Here is a 23,760-nt window from a genome sequence, read left to right as displayed (position 1 = left end):
TTATGCGTTTGCTTATTTGGTGGAGGTACGTTAATTTGTGTTTAGGGATCTGCCAGCTGATTCAGAGGGTGCAGCCGAGACAGAGACAGAAAGAGAGAGAGACTGACTGAGAAAAGCGGACCTCAGGTGGTGTGAAGTGAATCATCGATGGAGCACTGGGTGCCATAAGGTGGCTGGACTGAGCCACAAATCTGTGTCCGCACCAGCACTCTGAGACTTACCCTTGTGCGGTGTGACCAGCAAATCCAAAGTTTTCTGGGAGAGGTTGGGCCATATCGCCATCATCTCTTTCCTCAGCTCCGCGTCCATCTGATGCTTGTCAATGCCACCTAGACATATTCGTAGCAAAACCAATGCATGCATCCAACATGCGAGTACAAAACCAATAATGTTGTTTAAAATGTTTAACACACAAGAACGCATTATTCGTCCAAAGAAAAAAAAATTTATATAAAAAAGAAACACACAACCACATACAAACAAGGRGACAGACAAAAAGAAAGAAGGTGCTTATTAGTAAGACGGTAGTTRGGATCGGTTCAGTTTGTGACTCCATCTGGTACTCTTTCAATTTTAAGTCGTAACATCCTGAATACGTCGTATAATCTACAGACCAGGCCATACGAGGTAAGACATAAAGACGAAAGGAGCTGGAATGATATCTTACAAGAATAAAACGGAAAATATTTCCTAATGAAAGTCTAGGAAATATTTTAGACAACGTGCARCATGGAACTTTGTCTTCTAAAGTAAGTGCAAGCTATTATTATGAAGTTCAGATTTGAAAGTGTGCAATTTAAGCTTGGCACCTTGTCTGATCTACTTTTGTGACTCTYATTTTAAAGAATGGCATTACTTACTGACAGAGTCTGTTCACAAAAACATTGATAACAGGTTATAAAAGGACAGAGGAATCCCTAACCCCGTTTAAATCATTTATCTGGGCTCATTTTCAGAACTCTGTAGTAAAATAAAAAGAAACGGTGACAGTGCSRCAGACAGCATTTATACAGTGAGAACGCTGCAACTGGTTCAGCGTAATCTGAACCAATTGCTATTATTTCACAGGCTATTTTTTATTGAGTCCAGACTGCATTTGATCCACTCAGATCATAAACATACACAATAAACTCGAGAGGCCCTCACCAATCATCAATCACAATCTGTCACACTGCATGTTGCAGCTGGAGTTCTGGAGCCAAAGGGTTAGAGATATGTTTGGGGGTATTTCCCCATTTCTGGCTGCACTTTGTGCCCAAACAYCATTAAAACTTAAAATACAAGCAAAGTTGCTGTATGTATAATAAAATTCATAGTGGTTTGGGTTTCTGACTTCGTCTAAAAGTGTATTGGGACATATTATTGCTGGGCRGACTTCAACCGTCCCCATTGTCGAAATTGTTCCGTTGATTATGAGCACGCCTTCAGGATGATAACGAAGCAAATTTAACATTTTGAAAATTTTGAAACTCTTATTTATAAAAACGGAAAATGCAAGCGTTTTTAAAATGTGGGTTTTAAATCAAGCCCACCCATTGCAAAAATCTCTTGACCTTCTTTGGAACCAAATGTCGTCGCGTCTCATAAGCTGCTAGATGTAACCTCGTGACAAAAAAATTCCAAACGTTTCATACCCTTCGCAATCTTGATATCCAGAGCTGTGCGGATCAAAGCCATGAGTGTGGAGTTGAAGTGGACCGAGTTGTCGTCACCCACAGGTAGATCCATACGAAGCAGTCTCTGTGAGGAAGCCAATTAAGGTGAGAAGTGAGAAAATTTGGGAAGTAAAGGAAGTGTTTGTGGAACCTCCAGGTGACAGGACCACAAGGTTTGTGGTTGGAAGGGGAGCTGGGAAAGGGGGAAGGGCAAGGGTCCTCAGATTGAAGGAGCTTTGCACAGCTTATATAGTAGGAACTAACTCTACCTGTAATGGCTCAGATTAGAATTACTTTTCCRTAAGAAATCCCAGTAAACATATTTGAGCTACTTTTGTTGCATTAAAGAATTTCAAAGAGTCACTGATTTGTTTCGTAAGGATCACTTTGATCAAAAGTGATCACTGGTTGGTTTAGCAAATGAGCATTTACAGGCTGAGAAGTGCCCAGTGTTACCTAGAGCTCCCCCTCAAGGTTTGGAGGTTCACAGTAAAAACAACTGAGACCAGCTGATAAACCAATAAACCAAAAACAAACTATGGGAGAAATCACAGGAATAAATCACGTTGTTTTTTTGTTTATTGGTTTGACCTTCTCTGGGTCTCATTGACTAGCATTAGAAGAGGACAACACAAAGACAGACACCAACTCACTGCACGATGCTCGTGTGTGTTTTGGTGGAAAAAGACGACGAAAGKGTGAAAAACCCTTGCATGCATTGCGTCATGCATTCCCCGCGCACATTCCATTCTAAGTGCATCTACATTTTTCCATCCTTCCCCAAGTCCTTCTTGCACATACAGTCCCCATGCAAGCATGCAGCGCACACACAAAATGTCTCACAGGACAAGCAGCCGAGTAGCTGTGAACAGAAAGTCACTGCTGGTGACATTGGAATGATCTCGAGTTGTTTCAATGTGGTTGTTGGTATAATAAACGAGAAAAGACAATGTAATTGTATTAACACAGATGAGTAATCTGCTGCACAAAAAGTTTAGACGTTGAGATCTAGTGTGTAAAAAATGGATTAAGGTTAAGAAGGTTAATAGGTGAGAGAGAGCAGTGTTTTTGTTTTTGTTTTAATTGGGAAGAGGAAAAATCAAGAAAAGCTCACCATGGAGGAATTATTTTTGTCCATAAATATGTAACTTTTTAGGTAAACTAAACACATGTAGGGAATATAAAGTGAAACGTGAAATGGCAGAAAGTTTGAAAGTGAAAAGTAAAGTTTGGGAAAGAGAGACGACAGAATTAGAAAAAATCATTTGGTGCTGAAGAGGTGAATGTAAGAAAAAGAARTGACCGAAAACAAAAAAAGAAGAATGCATTTAAAAAGAGGCAGAAAAACTGAAGCCATTATTGGTTGGCTGTATGTGTATAAAGCTGTTCTGCCTGAAGGTTCTGATGTCTTTCCTCCAGAGAGAGAGAGATAGTCAACAGTGAAAAGCAAAAGAGCTAACTATGTCGTCGTTTTGTGAACTGGGTTGAAATTTTCAAGCGAAGCTTGGATTGAAAACACATGTATGGAAATGGTCACATGATAACGTTCAAAGGACAGATTATCGGATTAGACCATGCACAAAGCGCATGTTCTGTTGTTAGGCAGGMGAACAGAAGGGTTACGCATTTCCTTTCTGTCAGGAAGGACGCTTATAATGCCCTGAAAACTCTTTCACATTTTTCCATATTTCAACCACAAACTTCCAAGGAATTTCATCGGGTTTGTAAGTGTAAGAGCAACACAGAGCAGTGCACAATTGAAATGGAAGCAAARGTTATTTCATAAAAAAATTATCWGAATGATATGGCATGCATTTTTATGTATCTCCCTTTACTATCACACACTAAAGATTCCAGACCAACCATTTACTTTTAGTCSACCTGAGCGTAGMAGGTTTTGGACATGAAATACTATTCAGCCCATTATATGAAATCRAAATAGCATGACATAGCTGCAGCAAAAGTCTAGAWGGAACAGAGAAACTTGCATAGTGCAGTACTTKATTCCTGGCTGTATTGTACTATATTCATTGGCAGAGCRGCTCAGTCAAAGTTMAAAACTAAATCTAACTGATAGTCTCTAGCAAGACTTGAAATTTGCAGTTCATATATGTTCTCCATCTATCCTTTCTGGCTTTTCTGGCTGAGTTTGGCCTATTTTTCAGTAAAGAACAAAGACTCAGGTGGACTGAACATATGCACATATGCCACATTTTTCAGATTTGGATTTACAAAGTACGTGGAAAACTACTTATCTACCTTCCATTTTGCTACTGTACACTACTTTATTTTTRTAGTGTACAATACAAACATAGTAAAACACAGTTAAGGTAGTGACTGTAGTGCCAACAAATGTGAAAGAGTTCATGTGGTACCAATACATTTGCAAAGAAATGTAGTTTGAGAACAAGACGCTAACAGACAGAAAGGGAGATGGTGATGGTGCATCAGATGAAACAATGAAAAATAACTGAGAAAGACCAACAGAGCTTAAACTGTACGGGTCAAATAGTATKGATCTCTACTTTTATTTGTGAGGTTAGGTTTTCMCTCAAGGAAATGGCCCAATAAGACAATAATCTCGACATGAATGTTAATTAGCCTCTGGAAATAAAGTGGGCAAAGGAATGACACATTATTAATATCGCAACTGTGCCTAAGTCCCATTCAATGTGGAACGGTAAATACAGTAAAATGTCATCACTATTTGCCCGAAGTCTGTTGATGAAGGAGCGATGGTTGGGAATGGAAATGGTCTCCTGTGCCTACAGGCTGTTTGGCTAGCTGCCCCCCCCGGAGGCTTACAGTGATCTGCCAGTGATTTCTCATGGGAGCCGATCACGGGAGGAGTTAGGGGAACATATGCTCACACGGATGTGATTACCATTCTGTACGCTTCTGTTTTGGAAAATATTTCACGAGTGACTCTTTGTGTCTGTGGTATTTGACAAACAGGGCGTGTGCAGAGGGACAAAAGAAACAAAAAAAAAAAACAAACAAGAAAACTACAGTGGCAGTGGGTGGTCGTCGGCCGTGCAGAAGGCAGGTGAGCGTATGTGTGGGGAGGGGAGCAGCAATATTCAGAGATGAAAGGGGGCTGGAAACAGAATAGAACTGCATTGACGACAGAACCAAAGGACAAAGAGGAGATCGGACTTGCAGATAGAAAAAAAAAAAAAGGCTGCTCGGGGGCTTGGAGCTGCCGCTGCTACATGAAGGGTGACAGAAAAAAGAACGGCTTCTGAATGGCAACCAAAGGCTCCCTGAGGAAAACACATCACTGACACAAGCCCTCCTGCTCTCTCTACCATGAGACATAGCAGAAAATATCTATGTGTAGGTTGATGTGACCTAATTCCCTGTGTTTCTGTGTATATGTGAGTGTGTATGTTCGAGAATGGGCCTCATCCGCAGGAGGGAGCRAGTCAGAGGACGTCAAGTCTGGTGGACCTTCCAAGCCCTGTTGCACACGCATACTGTCGGACACGAGTGCGATTCTTTATTGGGGTCCCCTTCCATAAAAAGTTTGGGTTATTAACCTCTATGCATAATATCATCATCTCAATATCTGGGAAAAAAAGGAGAAAAAAAAAAGATGAGATTGATCTGCATGTATGCGTTTGTGAGCTTGCCTGCCTAGTGCAAACGAGCTGAGAGGGTCCCTCTTTCTCGTCCGCTCCTGCGGATACGCCACATCCCCTCGCCCCGCCTGGAACCTTTCGAAATATCTTTCCTGCTACCTGCGCCCACCAGTTCCACACCACCACACAAAGGCCACAACATCGACCAGCCGACCCAAAGTTTTCCACGAAAAGGAACAGAAACAAAACCAAAGAAACAACGACACTAAAGTTTACACCACGTTGAGCGCTTAAATCCCTGATCCCTCCCTTACAGACCACCCCCGAATCCCCACGACACCCATAAGAAAGGCTTTGATAGAGATGTGGGGGGGGTGTGGGTCTTTCTGACCTTGTAGGCCACCCGTGCCGGACACCTCTTCCCTAGGCCCAGCGGAGGACTCATGTGTCTCAGCATGTCATACATTTCCCTGCAACTGATCCTGCCACTGCATCATCAGCCAGTGCCACCACCCCGTTACCAAATCAGGAGAGGGAGAGAGAGAGGCAGAAAGTAGATGAAGTTAAAGTATAGATTTGAAAATAGAAAATAGGATATTAGAAAGATACAAGAGAAGGTGGGAGGAAATTCACCAAAAACAAATAAAAATAGACAGCGAGGAGGACACGCTTTTGACTTAGAGAGTCTGTGGGAGTGTGGGTTTTTCGAGGTAAAATATTTCTCATCTCGAACGTGAGACTCAGAAACCAAAAGGAGGCAGCAAATAAAAGCTGGAGGCTGGGATTTAGACACGTTTCTACTAGGTCGAGCATATAGATAGGTTTTTCTAWGCAAAAGATTAAAAAAAATTGTTTCTAAGAATCAAAATTAAGTGAATGCTTAAAGGGAACATAAGAAATAAATCTCCTATTTGGACCAATGTTTGGGCCAAAGAAGAGGTCAAAATACTAAACTGTGTTTAGACAAAACAGCTTGTGATGTGTTTATCATCTCTACCTTAAAAGATGTCTCCATTTATATTTTGCCGAGGAAAATTAAGCATCACTCAACTGAGCAGGTTTTTTAAAAWYTTTTTTATCCAACAGCACAATGTTTCAAAAGGTATATCTTGAAGTCTCCTCAAACCCTTCAATCAAGTCATTTTGAATTTATAGTCATGGACTACCTTAATGTTTTCAACTCCTGATGCTCATCGTTGTTGTACTTGCTGTGATTTTAGGTAAGCTGCACCCCAAGCAAGCCGTGAGCCGGCAACTTTGTGCTCAGTTATTTTCAAGATCATTGCCTCTTTTCTTGTCCATGGCTTGGAAAGCTGTTTCATAGTCCTTCTGGGTTTTCTTTAACAATATAAGTGTTTTTCAACCTTGCACTGAATTAAATAGTAGTTCAAGCAGCCTTTTGCAATGACAATTTTGCTAACACTGATGTTGGAATGGAGATAAGTTTTCAATATACTGTGCAGGTCTACTTTATATATATATATATATATATATATATATATATATATATATATTTTAAAAAAAAGTATGCTTTCTATAGCCAGGTTTTTAACATTTATTTTGCTAAACATTTATTTTAATGATAGAATTTGCAAGAATTTATCAACAATACTTCATCTCTCTCTTTTAAATGTTTTATCTACTGTTTTTTGTGGCTGAGATAATGATGAATTAATGATGTTTTAGTGTCTTTGGAAACACTTTATTTGAAGGGCGGTGAATAAGACTGCCATGAYAGTGTCATAAACATGACATAACACCTGTCATAAGCATGAATAAGCCTTCATGAATATTTATGACTATCGTCATAAAGCGTCATTCGGTAAATTAYGWCACTTTTAATACAAAGTTGACATTATTCAAAATGTCTTTGTTAAGACAACTTGACATTAACCAAGAAATCATTACTGATATAAATTTGTTATAAAAGTATTACTGATTGCACTTTRAAAATTAGGTAACTTTATATTATTAAAGGTAAAGTTTAAACAGTAATGATTTCTTGGTTAATGTAAAGTTGTCATAAAGACATTTTGAATAATGTCAACATTGTATTAAAAGTGTCATAAGTTACCGAATGACTCTTTATGACAACAATCATAAATATTCATGAAGGCTTATTCATGTTCATGACAGGTGTTATGCCATGTTTATGACAGTGTCATGACAGTCTTATTCACCCCCCTTCAAATAAAGTGTTACCGTATCTTTAATTGATATTTAACATTGGTTATATATGCTAAATATCAAAATCACCCTTCAAAAAAACCATCAAAAAGCAGAATCATGTTCAGTAAACACTGAATCTTGCTTCCGTATGTTGGTGTGTGTTCAGTATGTTTGTCGGCATGTGTTTGTGCRCGTTTCCAAAGAAAGGCAGAGCAAAGCTTGACAGAAGGCAACAAGCTGTGTCTGCTCTGATCAGAGAAGGGAGGAAGAGGAAGGGGTGTCAATGCAGTTTCTGTTGTTCCCCTAAAACCCCCAAAACCAAGAACAATGCAACACTACAGTGGACAACCGTAGCTTGCTACATTAAAGCCATGGCTCCACAGCAAGCAAAAAAGAAAAACAAAAAATCAAAGATAGTCAAAAGAAATACAAAAAACAAAAAAAAAGATCCAGTTTATAATGGCAAAACATCTTAAAGTTTTCATTTTGTGCATTTAACATGCTTCTCTAGGTGTCTGCATTGTCCTGCACATTCTCTCAGCAGTTCAGAATGCAAGTCGATAATGGTGGAAAAGAAGTTGAAATGAAAACAATAAAGAGAACAAACTAAGAGAACAAAAAAACCAAAAAAACAAACAAATCAAAAACAAAAGCAGCATTCAATCCATTCCTGGATGCCGTGGCTAGCAAGTGTGGTTGAGAAGGTTTCATTTGAATGAGAGTCAAACCTTGCAGGCCACCCTATGGGGGCATTTCTTTCCTAAGCCAAGAGGCGGGTCGATAACTCGTAATAAACTGTACATGTCCTTATAATGTATGCGCCCGCTGCAAGAAGAATACAGGGGAGTTAAACATAGACACAAACAGGGGGSAGGGGGAAACATCCAGAGAGAAGAGAGGACATTGGGAGCAAGAACACAAGATCGACAAGAACAAGAAAAGACTTTACAGTGTTGTAAAAATTATCCTTGAGATAAGATAAATTACAAAAAAGCATCACTTCAGTGCAAGGGATCTTTTATGTATAGCTTTCATAAAACAAGCCCTTGATATCTGGCTAAAGAGTYGCAGCGAATAAACAATACAATTCAAGAAACAGCACAGAGACTAGGAAAGTATGCGCTTGATAATTGCTTAATAGCTGCTTTTGATGTGAGGAGTCCCTCCCTCTTAAATACATGTTTAGTGTTTGCTATTTGTTGTTGCTTCCTGGAATGCGTCTCTCTACATGTTTGCAGAAAAAGCAAGTCTTTTCAATTGTTGGCTAGTTATTCACTGAACAAATGTATCCATTCGTAAGTGTTTTAATAAAACTGACTATATAAGAGATCTCAAGGCTATTAAACATTTTTGGTTTTGGCTCCTCAAGTCTTTTTTTACTTCTTAACGGTTAAACACTTTGCAGGACAGCATAAGGGAACACACAAAATCTGGAATACAGATACCTTGAAACTTAGCATGTCACAGCAGATGTTTACTTTAAAGGGAAGGTTGGTGTGGAGGAGAGACACTGCCACGTTAAGTTTTTGCCAGTATGCCGTTTCCAGTAGAGGGAGAAGATTTAGAAACGGGTAAAATATATATCTTGGGAAGGAGGAGGGCAGGAGAGGAGAAATTAAGGGATGATCTGTGTGATGGAGATAACCAGGGGTCCCATGTGGTTAYACACACATAGGCAACTATTTKGCAAGAGCTTCACTTTGTTGTGACAAGCTGAGCACTTGGATCTTAAAGCTGCAGTAGGGAATTTATTTATATATTACATATTGGTTAAAACYGTCACTATGTCCTAACAGTAGAATATGAGGCAGATAATCTATGAAAAACATCCAACTCTTCTGGTTTCTCTCAGTGGTCCTAGTGCAGTTTGCAGAAACACACTTCTTCCAGTCAGAAACAACCAATCTGACCCAGTAGGAATGTCTTAGTATTGTCAGTCATGCTCGTGTATGTGCTGCTYACACCCTTTAGCTCAAGATTAGCAGTGTGCTGCAGCTGCCCTGATGGYGACGAAACCACCTAATGTTACAGGAAAACTAACAATTTGTCAAGCTATCAGCTGTGGTGCAACAGAGAGCAACTGGGGGCAGACAGGGTGCTTGTTCAAGATGTTTGAGATCAAGTCCACATTTTTCTCAGAACTCCCTACTGCAGCTTTAACAGCTTAATTCCCTATAAAGACATTTGCGAATCAGAATTTTTTTTTTTACCAGAGAGAAAAAAACRGTCACAGAGTTACTCTGCGGTGACCACAAACCCTGGAGAGAGTCCCTTGTGTGAGCAAACTGGTTAGAACATAAAGGTAGCAATTTAACAGATCTGAATGTTTTATGGTAASTTGATGTGTGCGATTCTATAAGCCTTGTGTTTCACTGRAGCTGGGTGTTGGCATGTTAGCACTCACCAGGCAGCAGGATCATACTCGGCCCATATCCTTACATACTCATCAAGGTGGTGAGGTCCCAGAATAGATGAATCTCTTGTCAGGTACTCAAAGTTGTCCATGATGACGGCTACAAACAGATTCAGCATCTACAYGTGTRTGCATATGAACGCACACGTGGAAGAAAGAAAAGTTAACCATTCAATTTGACAAGAGGTATCTTATAATCAGTCAAATAAGTTCTGCAGCTGGACTACCAACCTAAATATGTTTTTTCATGCTTTTCCCCTCTGATTCAATACTTTGTTGAACTGTATTTTGTAGCAATAAGCTGCAAAACCTTTAAGGATTCTCTCTGTCACCCTTGCACATCTAAAAATTTACCTTTCTGCCTATTCGTTTTTGGCAAAATAGCTTAAGTACAGCCAGACTGAGAAATTATCGACCCAACTAAAGAAAAGAGTAACCACAGCACGATCCTGCCACCACCATGGGTTTAAAGACGGAGTTGCATTTCTCTACCAAACATAGCAGTATATTCTCTTCTAAAACTTGTCGTGTCATGTACATACATCATTCAGTAAATTAGTACATGTTTGTGGTTGTAAAGAGATGTGAATGATTCTGTAAAACATCGTGCTTTTCCTCTACTGGTAGGATGTGACTGTTAAACCTCACAGTGTGTGCTCACCAAGAACGAACAGAAGAAGATGAAGGAGACAAAGTAGAGGTAGGACATCTGGCTTCCACACTCTGGCCCTGTGTTTCCTGAATTGATGTCGCACTCCTTACCCCCCAGACAAGCCAGCATGATCTCATGCCACGCCTCTCCCGTCGCGCTCCTTCAAATGCACAAAAACGAGATCTTTAGCAAAGCGGGAGCATCTACACAAAGCGCAAGCATTACGATCAGGGCATCCACTTCTTTCTGTGGATCCCAAACACGTGCAAATAATCACCTAAACAGAAGCATCAAAGCCTGAACAAAGGTCCTGAAGTTGTTGTGTTGGTTGATGGCACTCTCTCCATCTTCTTCAATAGCAATATTCCCAAATAGCTGCCAAACAAAGTCGTATTATTAAWATTAAAAAAACACATGATGTTGAGACTATGACTGTTATGCTATTCCCCTTTGGAGAATAGCATCAAATCTCATTGCCTCACGCTATAAATTCACACAAGTAAAATATATTAAATGCATCTTCAAAGCGCTGTAGGAAAAGTAAGGTGAAGGGTGTCACCCACCTGCATCCCGATTATGGCGTAGATGAAAAACAGCATGGCAATGAGAAGGCAGACGTAAGGGAGTGCCTAAGGAGGAACATACATGACAAGAATTTATAACATGTAAAACATGCAGACTAYCATCGCTTATAGAATACTGAAACATTGGGAATCTCTTAATATGAAATAATAAGTTAAAACTAAATGAAGATTTTCACCAGTGTGAAGATTTGAGCATTTAAAGACAGAAATCACAGCAGATGTGCGTACTTTACCCTTGTTAGAAATCAAGAAGAAATTCCATCTTATGCATAATTAATGATTTGTGATTTTCAAACATCATTAACCTTCGGATAAATCATTTTTCTTTCCTTTCCATGAAGCTAAATTCAGATAATCATTTATTTCCTGCTTCCCATCCACAGTGTGGATGTGATACATATGCAGAAGTTTCAACGACAGTCTTGTGGCAAGATAACAGCGAACAACTCGTTTACAGTMTGAGTATCGACACATTTTCTACCTGCTAATTATTTAATTTCATTGAAAATTTAAAACTGAAAAAAACTATTTTGAATACCTGCCCCAGGTTTTCTTTTTTCACGTTTTAGATATCCTTAAAATACATTTGCAAAGCTAKGATTAATTTATCTCGTTCTAACGTCTAGGAGATATTCTGCATCACAATTCTGCTACAATTAACAGGACAAATTTAATAGGTGTCTTGAACTGACACCTAAAAATGCTCTAATTTGTCTTGAGAAGAATTATCTTTAATAAATCTACAATGTTAAGTGGGCACATGAAAAATAGCATTCACACATGTTTATGTAAGTATGAATTTGGGGGCATCTTATTTAAGATGGGGGATTCATCGGTAGAAAGGATTCAAAACACCAAATAATGCAAAATAATTTTTTTCTTTAAATCAGTGACTATTAAAAAAATATGCTTGCCATAGAACATTTTAATGCTAAGTCTATAGCTTTTAAAAGCTATGTTTTATATATGACGATGTTTACGTTCTCAAAAATAAACGTAGAGTCTTAGGGTAATTTGAAGCAAACCTTGAACGACTGAACAAAGGTCCAGAGCAGGATGCGAATGGTTTCTCCCTGCCTCAGCAGCTTGATGAGACGAGCTGCTCTGAACAGCCTTAGGAAACTTAAGTTGATGAAATTATCCTACAGTAGAGCCACAGCATGACCAGAGATAAAGACAGACGGGGAGGTTGAAGATAGGAAGCGACAAGGAGAGGGAAGTCAAAGAGGAGCACAAAAGAGGGACAGAAAAGAGGAAGTGGGGTGAGAATAAAATGAAACAGTGGTTAGTTCTGCAGCAAGTTGTGCCATATCTAAAATAACGAGAAACATAAAACAGGGGAGGGCAAAAACAAAACTCAAATTAATGCAGATTTGAAGTCAATAGAAATGAAATAATAAAGAGTCATACAAGTCAAAGCAAACCAAACTCAAGTCAGCAAGGCTCCAACAAGCTCTTCATATCCAGTAGATCGGGCAAACAAAACAATGCAACACACCAGGGGGAAAAAAAAAACAAACAAAAAAAAAAAAAACATTCAAATCTAACTAGCTTCATCCAATTAGGGATATGTTATTAGTAGTTGTGGCAGAGAAGGTGAACAGTTTGAGTGCAGGACTGTCAGGACATTTTCTTTCAAAGACAACCAAATGCACTAATTCTCTCAAGGCAAAAATGCWAATTGTAAAGCATGACGAGCACGCAGCATGCAGAAGGAAACAAAGCAGATTTTACAGCAGCTCATGCACAGGCTGACGAAGTCAAATAGACATTGTACTGATGTCACGATCAAAAAAGAGCAACAGAACCACAACTTTCGAAAATCATTTCTTAAGTTTTCACTTTTGCACAAAAAAAAAGAGTTACATTGGATTTTGTTGCTTTTATTTGATTTTCTTGATTATATAACATCTTACAGAATGTGTCCTTCCGCTGTTTATCAGATAACAGAACAAAAGACCGCTGTTTGAAACTGAAAAGGACCTGGCAGCAGCACATGCAGGTTACTGTACGGCATTTAGTGCATCGCTCTGCGAGTGTGTATGCGTGTGTTTGCGTGTGTGTGTTGTAAAAATAAAGAGCTGCTGCCAAAGGCATGCAAGGGTCATCATGCATTACTTATTCTCTCTGCCAGGAGCAAACCTTTGGAGTCACTGTCTTGGCAGAAAAAAAACAAAAAATAAAAAAAATCTACCAGTCACTTTCAAATGTGTGGGTGAATATGTGAATACTGTAAGCTCACATATTTGAATGTAGCAGTCTGTAGCAGTTTATAGTGTCTTAATCCTTTACAAACTCTGCTCAAGTTCTCAGTAAAGGATATACAGAGAGTGTTGTGGGTGAGTCAATCACAAGCATGCACAGGTCACAAACATACCACAGGCTGGGATGCCGATAAAACACATGCGGCAAAATAAGATCTCCAAAAAAATTACAAACCATCTACATGTGGATGTTGCAGACATATGGTTTATAGCAGCACATTTTTGGGGATTTTTGGTTGATTCCAAGAACAACCAGACAGATTGACCAAGCCGGTTGTCATGGGTGGAACACAGAGGATTCATAGTGCATTTTGATTGGGCGAAATCACAGGAACAAGTCGAAGGGGAGAGAAAGGGGAACAGGGCAAAGTAGATTACAGAAGGTCGTCGTAAAGTGTGTAGACGATTTAAAGAAAGCATGTGAAAAGATAAAAAAAAAAACAAGACAAAAAATCAATGGTCATAACATCAAAAAAATCAGCACAATAGCAGGTGTCAGATTACAGATTTTACACAAGTTTATAAAACTGATAAATTAAAGCAACAACAACAAAACAATAACAAAATTTAAAAAAAGATTTTTATTGTATGGATTCCTTCCAGCTAGCCATAAATTATTCACAGGCATTTGTTGCTTTGGGTTTCAAGGTACATCACCTCAAATTAGAAAAAAAAAAAAAAAGTTTTAAAACTATTTAAAAAAAACAAGACCCGCATGGTTAAAATTAATCTTAATCGAAGTAATTTTCTTAGCGCTTCTTAGCTAAATTTAAAATTTGACCAAATACTTTGAATTAAAAACTGAATAAATTTCTACAAAATGCAATGTGTAAAAATTTATAATATGTATAAAAATCTGAAACAGCAATACACTGATAATAAACAGTGACTTCCAAAACATTCTCGCAAAATTAACATTAATTTAGATGTGCAACATAATTAGCTTTTTAAAATAAATGCATCAATAGTTTTCTTCCTTTTTTTTACATTTACATCGTTATTCATACCCATGCCTGCTGTATGACAACATCAAGAGCAGCATATCACAAAAAATAATAAATAAAAAAATTATAAATAAATAAACCTTTGCTGCTCAACAACCGCGATTTCAACCTTCAGAGTGTCTCAGAGCGTTGATACTTCTCGCTCCAACAGACAGAAGTTTCCAACCATCATAACGCTTTGACGTCTCAATCTAACCATGACTGTAACACCAGTTTTTCCAAATTGCTTAAAATCACAACTACCTGCACATCTGTTTCATAATTTTTTTTCTACATGTTTCACCCTGCAATTATAAGTGCAAAGGTGGAATTTAACTGTTGCGTTATCCTCATCTCAATGTGTACGAGCCTGGACTAATTTCATTCTGCACTCCTTAAATCTTTGATCTCACTTTGTTTGCAGATTTTAGCGCAGAAACAACATTATGTTTAATCCAAAAACAACTTACAAAATAGGCTATTAGCAATGAAATATGATTTACACTATACAGCCAAAAGTATTTGCTCTTCCCTTCAAATCAGGTTTTCCGTTCACTTGCATGACCATAGATGCATAAAATCAAGCACATCTTCTATAAACACTTGTGAAAGAATGTGCCTGTCTCAGGTATTCTGTAAATTGTTACAATGAAAGGATGCCACCTGTGCAATAAGCCCAGGATTAAAGCTAATAAATATTCCACAGTTAACTTTTAATGGCACTTTTACAAAAAGGAAGACTAGCACATATCTGTCTGCATTGTGTCAAAGGTAAAGTTTGGTGCTGTTTTCCAAGAGTTGGGTTCACCTTCTTAGTTCTAGGAAAATAAATCTGTACTACTTCAGGAAACTAAGACATTTTGGGCAATTTAACGCTCCCAACTTTGTAGGAGCAGTTTGGGGATGGCCCCTTTCTGTTGCACAAAGTAAGTGCCACAAAGACATGGTTGGGCGAGTTTGGTGCGAAAGAACATGAACGTCCTGCTGACATCTACCCGACCAAACAAGCTTGTGATGTTTTCAATGTCTGACATAATAAATGGCACTCTAGGAAGTGTCCTCTCTACTATTAAGTCTATAAGAACGTCCCCGAAGTTTCCACGTGTGTGAAAGAACATGAGTGAATACTTTTGGTTATATAGTGTTTGTAAAAAGAAATAGAAAACTGACTTTTATTAAAATAATAGTCTTAGCTGTCTCTTTGCCAACACTAAGAGTGAGATCATTAATAGAACTTTGATGCGCTGACTGCAGTGATTGTCAGACTGAAACAAGCAAATAACACGACTGGCTGCTTGGACAAGCTGTTAACTGGGTCTACATAGAGCATCAGCATGCTCCCTGCCTTGCTGACGGTGGCTCGGAGTTGGCTGGCTGGATCCCCATCTCACCAACTGGGACAATTATATAAGACTTTCAAGAGACGGTCACGCATGACTGAGCAATGCCAGACTCAACGATGATATCTAACTCACGCTCTTCCCTTATTCTCTTGGCTAGTATAAGTTTTTGAGAGACAGTCGCAGATTTAAAACTTCATTGACACATGCTGCAGCCCACCTAACGTATACTACACTCCCAGAGGCGTTTTCAAATTTAATACTGGCCTTTTAGAAGAAACGACTTCAGAGCACAAATGGCAAAATTGCTACTTACCCCAAGCTCTGTGACCAGGATGTCTGTAATGCTGCCCAGAACTGTCACACAGTCAAAAATATTCCAGGCGTCTTTGAAATAGTTCTGAACAAATCAAAGAAGAGAGGGAGCGCAAGGGAGGAGAAAGACAGGGTCATAAAACGTCAGAGGGATATTGCAGAAAATGATGTGAAGAAATTTATCAAGGTGGAATAAAACGCAGAAAAAAAACATGAATTTGGAAAGGAAGGCAAGTATGAATAAAGGAAATAAATTAAAATAGAGAAAAGGGTTGTTTAAATAATTCGAGATGAAGAGTAAGTAGAACAGAAAAAGCAGCAGAGAGAGAGAGAGAAGCAGAATGGCGAAAAAAAAAGAAGACATGTCAGACTCAGAGAAGAACGGATAAAAATTAGATTGGACAAATGGACCATCTACTGGATGGATGCCATGTAGTCAGGTTAAGGACAAATTCTGCTGCAACAACCATCAAACGTCATAACATTACATACAGAGCATACATGACTTAAAAATACATAGTTAAAATCAAAGTCTGAAAAAATATCTGGTTTTAATGTGTATGAAAGGAATCACAGAGCGTTGGTCAAGACAAACAGTTGATACTCTGAGCACTCCTTTTTTCTAGCGGTTGCCTGCAGCCAAACTGTGCATTAGACTTAGTGGCAGCTATCAAAATAAACCACCTTGACACACACCTACAAACACACACATGTGCTGATAAAGGACATGTCTGAGGAGTGGCATTATTTAGGCTTAAGATGCCCATGTTGACTGTGTTCTGGCCTTCTCACTAAGATTCAAATCCTCTTCTGGTCTAATCACCACCCTCAGAGTAATCTTTGCTTCTATTTTCGTCACCAATATGTCATTCGCTCGATTTCGGCTAATTACTGTTCCCACACTGTCCTTTATCTCCGCCGACCATTTGGCTTCAAAATACATCTTGCTCTTTCCTTGCCTTTTTGTTCCACAGTTTCAGCGAATGCACAATTCACCCTTTGATTTTTGTTAGTTTTATCTATACAGCCGTGTACGAAAAAGTAAAGCACAACTTTAACTCAGTTGTCTCCACAAAAATGAAAACAATAATGCGGAACAATCAATATGTTTGTTTCTACTTCGGGAATCTTTGTTCGGGAATCAGTTTAGCTCCATTTCCACTGTTTCTACAACAAATCTGAATTAATTTTATCAGCTTTAGTCAATTAGTCCACTGTAACTTTCAATCTAATCGATTTTAAATTGCCCAGCTAAAGTAAAGGTTTAGGCTTGTAACCTGTTCCCATTGGGATGTTAATGCATTTTCAACATGTGCTAATAAATACAAGTGGTATTATGTTTGTACTTTTGTACTTTTACAATGTATTTACATCCATATGAAGACAATGTTAACATTAATAACTGAGTTATCCTCCAGGAACTCCACAAAAATACATGAGGGCAGTGTATTGTTACAAAACAATAGCCCACACACACATATATACACTCACCAGAGCCCCAAAGGCAATGATCTTAAGGACACACTCCAAGGAGAAGAGGGAAGTAAACACTATGTTGAGGTTGGCTAAAACTGCTTCGTAGGTGACAGAAGCTCCATCATACTAAACACAAAGACACGCAATACACTCAATTAGGAATAAATTAAATGCAAGAAACAAACATCAGAATCAGTCTGACCTATTCTGTATTGACTAAATGTTTTACATTAAATATTTAAATTTTACACCTTGGCAAAACTTCTTACGGTTACTAGAAGGGGCATAAAACATCTGTGGGACGTTTTATGCCCCTTAGATAGATAAAATATCTATCTTTATTTTATCTATCTAAGATAAAGATAGATAAAGATATACATCTTTATCTTAAAGATAAAGTCTATCTTAAAGTCTATGTTAGTGATTCTTAAACTAATAATAATAATAATAACACCAAGTTCTTCTTCTTTTTGCACGAATTGCACAAAACAATACATTATTTCCAGTGGGCCAAGAGAAGCCCAGAGGGGATCTGCGCATCTGATTGGCAGGCCTAGCAGAAACATGCAGATACAAAGGTTCCAGCTGGTAACAGAAACGTACACTTTTCACAAATATCATCTCAATAAATCCATGAAATTCCCATCTTAGAAATTCTCCTTCAGTGTAAATGTTGATATCATGCTTAAAAGTATAAGTACATAGAAATACATTGTGATTAGCTTGTATTGTTCAAAGTAGGTAACATGGCCAAGATGTTTCCAAAACTGAAACTGAAACATGGCTAAACTAGGATTGATGTTACTCCTAGATCCATGGTCTGCATAGCAGACAACACAAAAGCCAAAATCTGCTTTAAAAAGCAAAGGCAGCCCAAGTGCTGTTAGTGGTACTTGAAACACTGATAACAACTATGGGGCTATGTCACTGCGTGTATGTTTAGCTCATTGTGGCTTACCTTCATCATTAGCACCACGGTGTTGAGCGCGATCATAGCCATGATGGTATATTCAAATGGCGGTGACACCACAAACTCCCACATTTTGTACTGGAAGCTCAATTTATTCTGAGGCATGTGGCGTGTCAGAGGCCTGGCATTGATGGCAAAATCTATACACGCTCTCTGTCCGAGATGAGAGAAAAATTCTCTGAACTCACAGTAAGAATTCAATTATCATGATGCTAATTAGCGGTACGGTGTTAGCTTCTTACCTCATTCTTTTCCAGACTGTATTCCTCCATCATTTTATCTCCTTGTTCTTGGAAGGTGATGATAATGAGAGCAACGAAAATGTTGACGAAGAAGAAGGGGAAGACCACGAAGTACACCACGTAAAAGATGGACATCTCCATCCGATACCCTGGGCTCGGGCCCTGATTCTCATAGGTCGCATCCACTGAATGTTTCAGCACCCTTTGGGGAGGGGTGTGGGGAAACAGGTTGTCAAATTAAAGAAAAAAACTTTAATTCTCTACTCAATTATACATCAGTATAAGAGCTTACTGCGGCCACCCCTCTCCAGTGGAAACAGTGAAGAGGGTGAGAAGGGCCCAAGCCACATTGTCATAGTGGAAATCGTATTTCTTCCACTCCCGCTTCTGCGCCCTCACTTCGTTATCACGTTCATACACCAGATATTCGCCTCTGAAAGACACATATTGCATCCTCAGCACGACAAAAGAACATTACTTAGGCTTGTTCTCATTTGCATACGTCTTTGAACTTCGGTGCATGTCCTGAAGACATCGGAAAGAAACAAAATGACTTCACAGACAAAAGCTCTGGTACTTTCTGACCTGCAGTCGCGCTCAAACTCTTTGGACTCATCAGTGCAGTAAAAGAAACGTCCCTTGAAGAGCTGCACAGCTACCACAGCAAAGATGAACATGAAGAGTAGGTAGACAATCAGGATGTTCAAGACGTTCTTCAGTGAGTTCACCACACAGTCAAACACAGCCTGATCACGGAAAAACAGAAAGAAGAAGGGATGCCGTTTACATTTGTCAAAACGCATAAATATATAACATGTATTTTTTCTCTTGCCAAATAGAACAGTTATGATGCACCCGTTTTTGAGTTTGATGAGTAAGGTGGACACACCTTGAGCTTTGGAAGCCGTTTAATGGTCTTCAGAGGACGCAACACTCGCAGAACCCTCAACGATTTGATAGTGCTGATGTCTTTTCCTTTACTGCTACCCCTACATATGGACACGTAGACAAGCACAAACATAAATTAAACAGTTTAAGAACAACACAACAGCCTTAGTCTTCTGCATACCAAAATGGCCGTGTGCAGCCATTTTTTTTTTGTTCGGCACTGGTTCGAGTTAGCTCGCAATGAGTAACTGCGTCAGGGTTAAATACATAGCAACACATGCAGCATTGCTATAATATTATTATACTACATCCTTACTTCTAAGTGTGGCTTTGGCATTGTAGCTACATGCTAGAGTTAGGTGTCTGTTCAAAACTATAGTACATGCTATCAATCCTGTCTTAATACTGTTGTTTTACTCTACTTGCTAAACACTTTGCAATGTATTTCAATGCTTTACACATGTGGCTATAGCCTTGGCTTGCGCATGCCCAGCCAATGGTAAAATCTATTCATGCTGCATTGAAACCTTGCTTCCATGCTGAAAGATTTTCTTTTTCTTTTCAGCAGCAGCCAGAGTGATGGAGAAGAGTATATTTTGGATAATTATTTCTGGGGAGAGTTTTGTGCGGTGTGGACTTTGCTAGACATAAATAAGTCTTCAGAAAGTGTCACTCTGCCATAGAAGATATATATGTATAAAGGATTTAAAATATCAGATACACATCTCTCCCAAATATTCTGAGCATTCCTAGTAAGGATTTGAACAGATTAGCTGCCTTTTGATGTTCAAACAACTTAGACTATTATATTCAAGGGCTCTCAGCCTTGGTCTTCATGAGTACCAAGACAAACCTTGGCGAAAACCTAAAACTAAATCCAAGTAATGCTCTTCTACTTACACAATATCAAATTTATGAACTACAAATAAGTAACAATATGATATGTTACATGAATTAGATCACAACAGTTGCAATTATGCATAATCAGCTGGGAAACTTTACAGTAGTTTAAAAAGCTCTTTTAGCTCTTGCCAAAGATGTTTTTTTTTTGTTTTTTTTCACCACACTTGACAATTAGGGTGAAAAGACGAAGTTTAAAGGTTACCAAAGCGATAGCAGCTGTTTACACAACTGCCAACTTCTTCCAGCTGTCAGGCCAGATGGCAGTCTGCTGGTAGTTATATACAAATTTCTGACTTGGTGTGCAAGACTGCACAAGTGTGCATGCTGCGCTGAGCTTTTTAGTGAAGCACTCAGTTTCTTCACAATGAATTTAGATTTTTTTTTTTTTTACAACATTCTCACCCTTTTAATAATAATAAAAAAATGGCAATAAATGCAAATTGCAGACATTTGTTGGGTGTCTGTCTGTCTTTTCCTCACTGATTCTGTCTTGCGTTAAACCTTCCATGAGCGCCTAATGTCGCGTTTCAGCACTGTGATCCAGCTGACACATGATGCAGGTTAAAATGAGGTTTATATGTGCTTGGAGCAGAGTTATTTCATGGTGAAAGGTACACATTTCAGCGGTGATGACGGATGAATGAGTAGAAGAACTGAGTGTGATGTGAAGAACAGATGCCGAGAGTGCAGAATGAAATGAAGAGGAGAAAGACTGAGCAAGACAGAGAACTTTACCCGCCGCCGCTGTTGGTGATCCGAAGGAAGAGATGAGTGAGAAGTGAAAGACAGTAAGAATAAGGGGAAGAGACGACAAAAAGACAAAGGGCGGGAGAGAGACACCGGATGGGACATAGAGAAAGGAGGTAATACATCCATATGAGAGACAGAGTTAGAAAAAAATACGAGGACATAAGGATTGCTCTTCATTCGGTAAGCTTTCAAAGTAACATACCCCTGCAGCAAAAGCAAACATGCACATAAACACTTCACAAGCATATTTCTAAACAAATGATTAAATATGTTCATTAAAATTTCCTTTAAAGGTCACCACTAAAGTTCAGTAATAAGGCATGCCTGATTAAATGGTTGCTAAAAACCGAAAACAAATTTGAATCCCTATTTATAGACACTTTTTCAACACTTAATATTAACATGTTATGAAATAAAACCAAATGCGTTTCTTTTATATTGGTCTGAGCTCTGACTTCAGTCTCGACAAGAACCTCGGGCTGACATTGGAAATAACCAGGGCAGCCACAATTGCGACAAACGACACTGCAGCTCTCAGACCTGACTGATTGGATTAAAGGAGCGATAAACATCTCAAACAAGACTACCGATCCTTTCTGGAGTGCTGCTCGATTTCCAGAAATCAAATTAAGGTGCTATCTTGATGGGTACAAGTCTGGTCTGACTGGTTCCCATCTACCTAATACTCATTAGAGTTGTAAACCACAATTGCGGTTTAGCCTGATTAATTGGATAATTCACTTCTCAGCTAAAACCCTGTCTGACTGCCCGTACATGAATTCATACATTTACATCGAAAGCAACTTTGAGAGACGAAAAAAATGCAAACAAACAGCTTAAATGATCCAGTTAATGATATGCATTGATCTATTTTGTACACATATAGAAAGACAAATCAATTACACTGAAACACAGAGCAGGACAGGGTGCAGGTAAAAAGGTAACACACATAAAAATGAATCAGAGAGAATGACCCAGGAAAAAAGCCAGTCTTCTAAATGGAGCACCACCACTGAAGCCCCTGTATTGATCATATTTTAGATTTTTTGAACAGTAAAAGCTTTGGAAAAAATAAGGTTTGGTCATGGGACATCCAAATTAATGGCATTTAGCAAATAAAAACTAAAAAGTAGTAGAAAATGTCAGTTGAAATAAATTGAGGGTGTAAATCTGAGTATTAAAAGGGGTAAAAGTATCCCAAAAGAGTAAAGTAATTTAGTACAATAACTCTAGAATGACTGAACAGTTAATTGATATGTTGCTACCATTTGCCACAGCTAAGAGACAACATCAACTAAGACATTTCACAGTGATTGGTTTAGCGCTATACAACTTGAGTGAATGTATGAAATAACACAAATATGTCTAATTCCACTGGCTCTTTGTTTATACCCAGAGTAGCACTTAAACTCAAAGTTAACTCACTTACAAACTATTTTTGCTCCATCCCAGCCATGCAGATTAGGTAGAATTGAAAATACCTGCTTTGTTGAGGAGAAGGGGCATGGAAGCCAAGTTCAGCATGACCTGGCCTGGCTTTGCATTGGGCCCACTTTAAGTTTAGAACGCCCTGGGCACTAAAGGGTTACAGGTGCAAAGGGTGGTCCTCCCCTCTCACAGGGTAAAAATCGGGTTGGTTAGGAAGGATGCAGGGACACTATTTTCTACTAAATGCTTGAGTGTAAAGCAGGTGGAGGAGGTGCTTTGTAGGAAGAGTTGCTTGAAAATAAAAAGGGTTTCAAAAATATAAAATGGACTGGAGAGAGAAAGTGGAAAATAGCCAAATGTTGAGGAAGGACTGGCAACAAATAGGTAAAAAATGTTTAACTAAGGAAAGAGTACAAGATACTGTACATGACTCGATGGTCGGGACAGAAGAAAAAGCAAAACAGAACACCAGGAAGGAATGGAGAGGAAAAAAAAAACATGGAAAGCTAAAGAGGAGTATGAGAGGCTGTACTCCAAGGTACAGTTGAATTTAAGAAATGGGACATGATGAGGTGCAGGAGTAAGGAAAGGAGAGGGAGAGGAGGGAGACTTACGTGAAGGCGAAGGCCACCAGAGCACCACTAACCACTATAAAGTCAAGGATGTTCCACAAGTCCCGAAAATAAGAGCCCTGGTGCAAGACCAAGCCCAGATCCACCATCTAGAAGAAAGACACAATTCACAAGCAGTTTGTATTTGAAACTAATAATTAAAAAACAAATGCTAGTTTGATAATTAGTTTTACCTTTATCAGCATCTCAAATGTAAAAACTCCAGTAAAAACATAGTCGAAATAGCGAAGCACCTGTGGAATGAAAAATAAAGATCTAAGGAAGGAGAATAGTTGTGCCAAGGCAGACAAAAAAAAAACCCTGAAATCTATATCCACAAAATCTTTAAGATAAAAGGAACTCAAAAACTTTGCATATATGTATAATATGTATAATAAAAAAACTGACTCATCTGAACTGTCCTCTCTAAAAACTATAATTTAATTACTGGTCAGATGTTTAAATTACTAGGCCAGAAAACATGTAGAAGGAAAATAAGGGACAAAATGAAATATAAAAAAGAAAGTGACATATCT

At 38.6% G+C, this 23,760-nt stretch overlaps 1 protein-coding gene across 25 annotated transcripts in view; it reads right to left on the bottom strand.

Annotated features, from left to right (window-relative positions):
• The window catches only part of cacna1aa (calcium channel, voltage-dependent, P/Q type, alpha 1A subunit, a), an 84,242-nt gene that overhangs the window by 14,044 nt on the left and 46,438 nt on the right, over positions 1-23,760 (bottom strand). For 10 of the 25 annotated variants that reach the window (XM_008415803.2, XM_008415805.2, XM_008415824.2 and 7 more), the window contains 19 exons: positions 23,419-23,478; positions 23,228-23,334; positions 21,171-21,179; positions 19,534-19,633; positions 19,230-19,390; positions 18,937-19,077; positions 18,645-18,846; positions 18,391-18,555; positions 17,448-17,558; positions 15,958-16,041; positions 13,494-13,496; positions 12,080-12,196; positions 11,034-11,099; positions 10,748-10,845; positions 10,480-10,630; positions 9,810-9,937; positions 8,134-8,230; positions 1,635-1,740; positions 222-329 (listed from right to left, as the gene is read on the bottom strand). In XM_008415803.2, the coding sequence (XP_008414025.1) occupies positions 222-329; positions 1,635-1,740; positions 8,134-8,230; positions 9,810-9,937; positions 10,480-10,630; positions 10,748-10,845; positions 11,034-11,099; positions 12,080-12,196; positions 13,494-13,496; positions 15,958-16,041; positions 17,448-17,558; positions 18,391-18,555; positions 18,645-18,846; positions 18,937-19,077; positions 19,230-19,390; positions 19,534-19,633; positions 21,171-21,179; positions 23,228-23,334; positions 23,419-23,478 (2,014 nt within the window). Of the gene's footprint in view, positions 1-221; positions 330-1,634; positions 1,741-5,627; positions 5,725-8,133; positions 8,231-9,809; positions 9,938-10,479; positions 10,631-10,747; positions 10,846-11,033; positions 11,100-12,079; positions 12,197-13,493; positions 13,497-15,957; positions 16,042-17,447; positions 17,559-18,390; positions 18,556-18,644; positions 18,847-18,936; positions 19,078-19,229; positions 19,391-19,533; positions 19,634-21,170; positions 21,180-23,227; positions 23,335-23,418; positions 23,479-23,760 lie in introns of all 25 variants that reach the window. The other 15 variants (XM_008415828.2, XM_008415818.2, XM_008415834.2 and 12 more) reach the window with 7 other exon arrangements.

The sequence above is a fragment of the Poecilia reticulata genome, linkage group LG8 (assembly GCF_000633615.1).
Source record: "Poecilia reticulata strain Guanapo linkage group LG8, Guppy_female_1.0+MT, whole genome shotgun sequence".
Lineage (NCBI taxonomy): Eukaryota > Metazoa > Chordata > Actinopteri > Cyprinodontiformes > Poeciliidae > Poecilia > Poecilia reticulata.
Note: the sequence above shows the minus strand (reverse complement) of the source record. Positions and strands in the feature narration are given on the sequence as shown.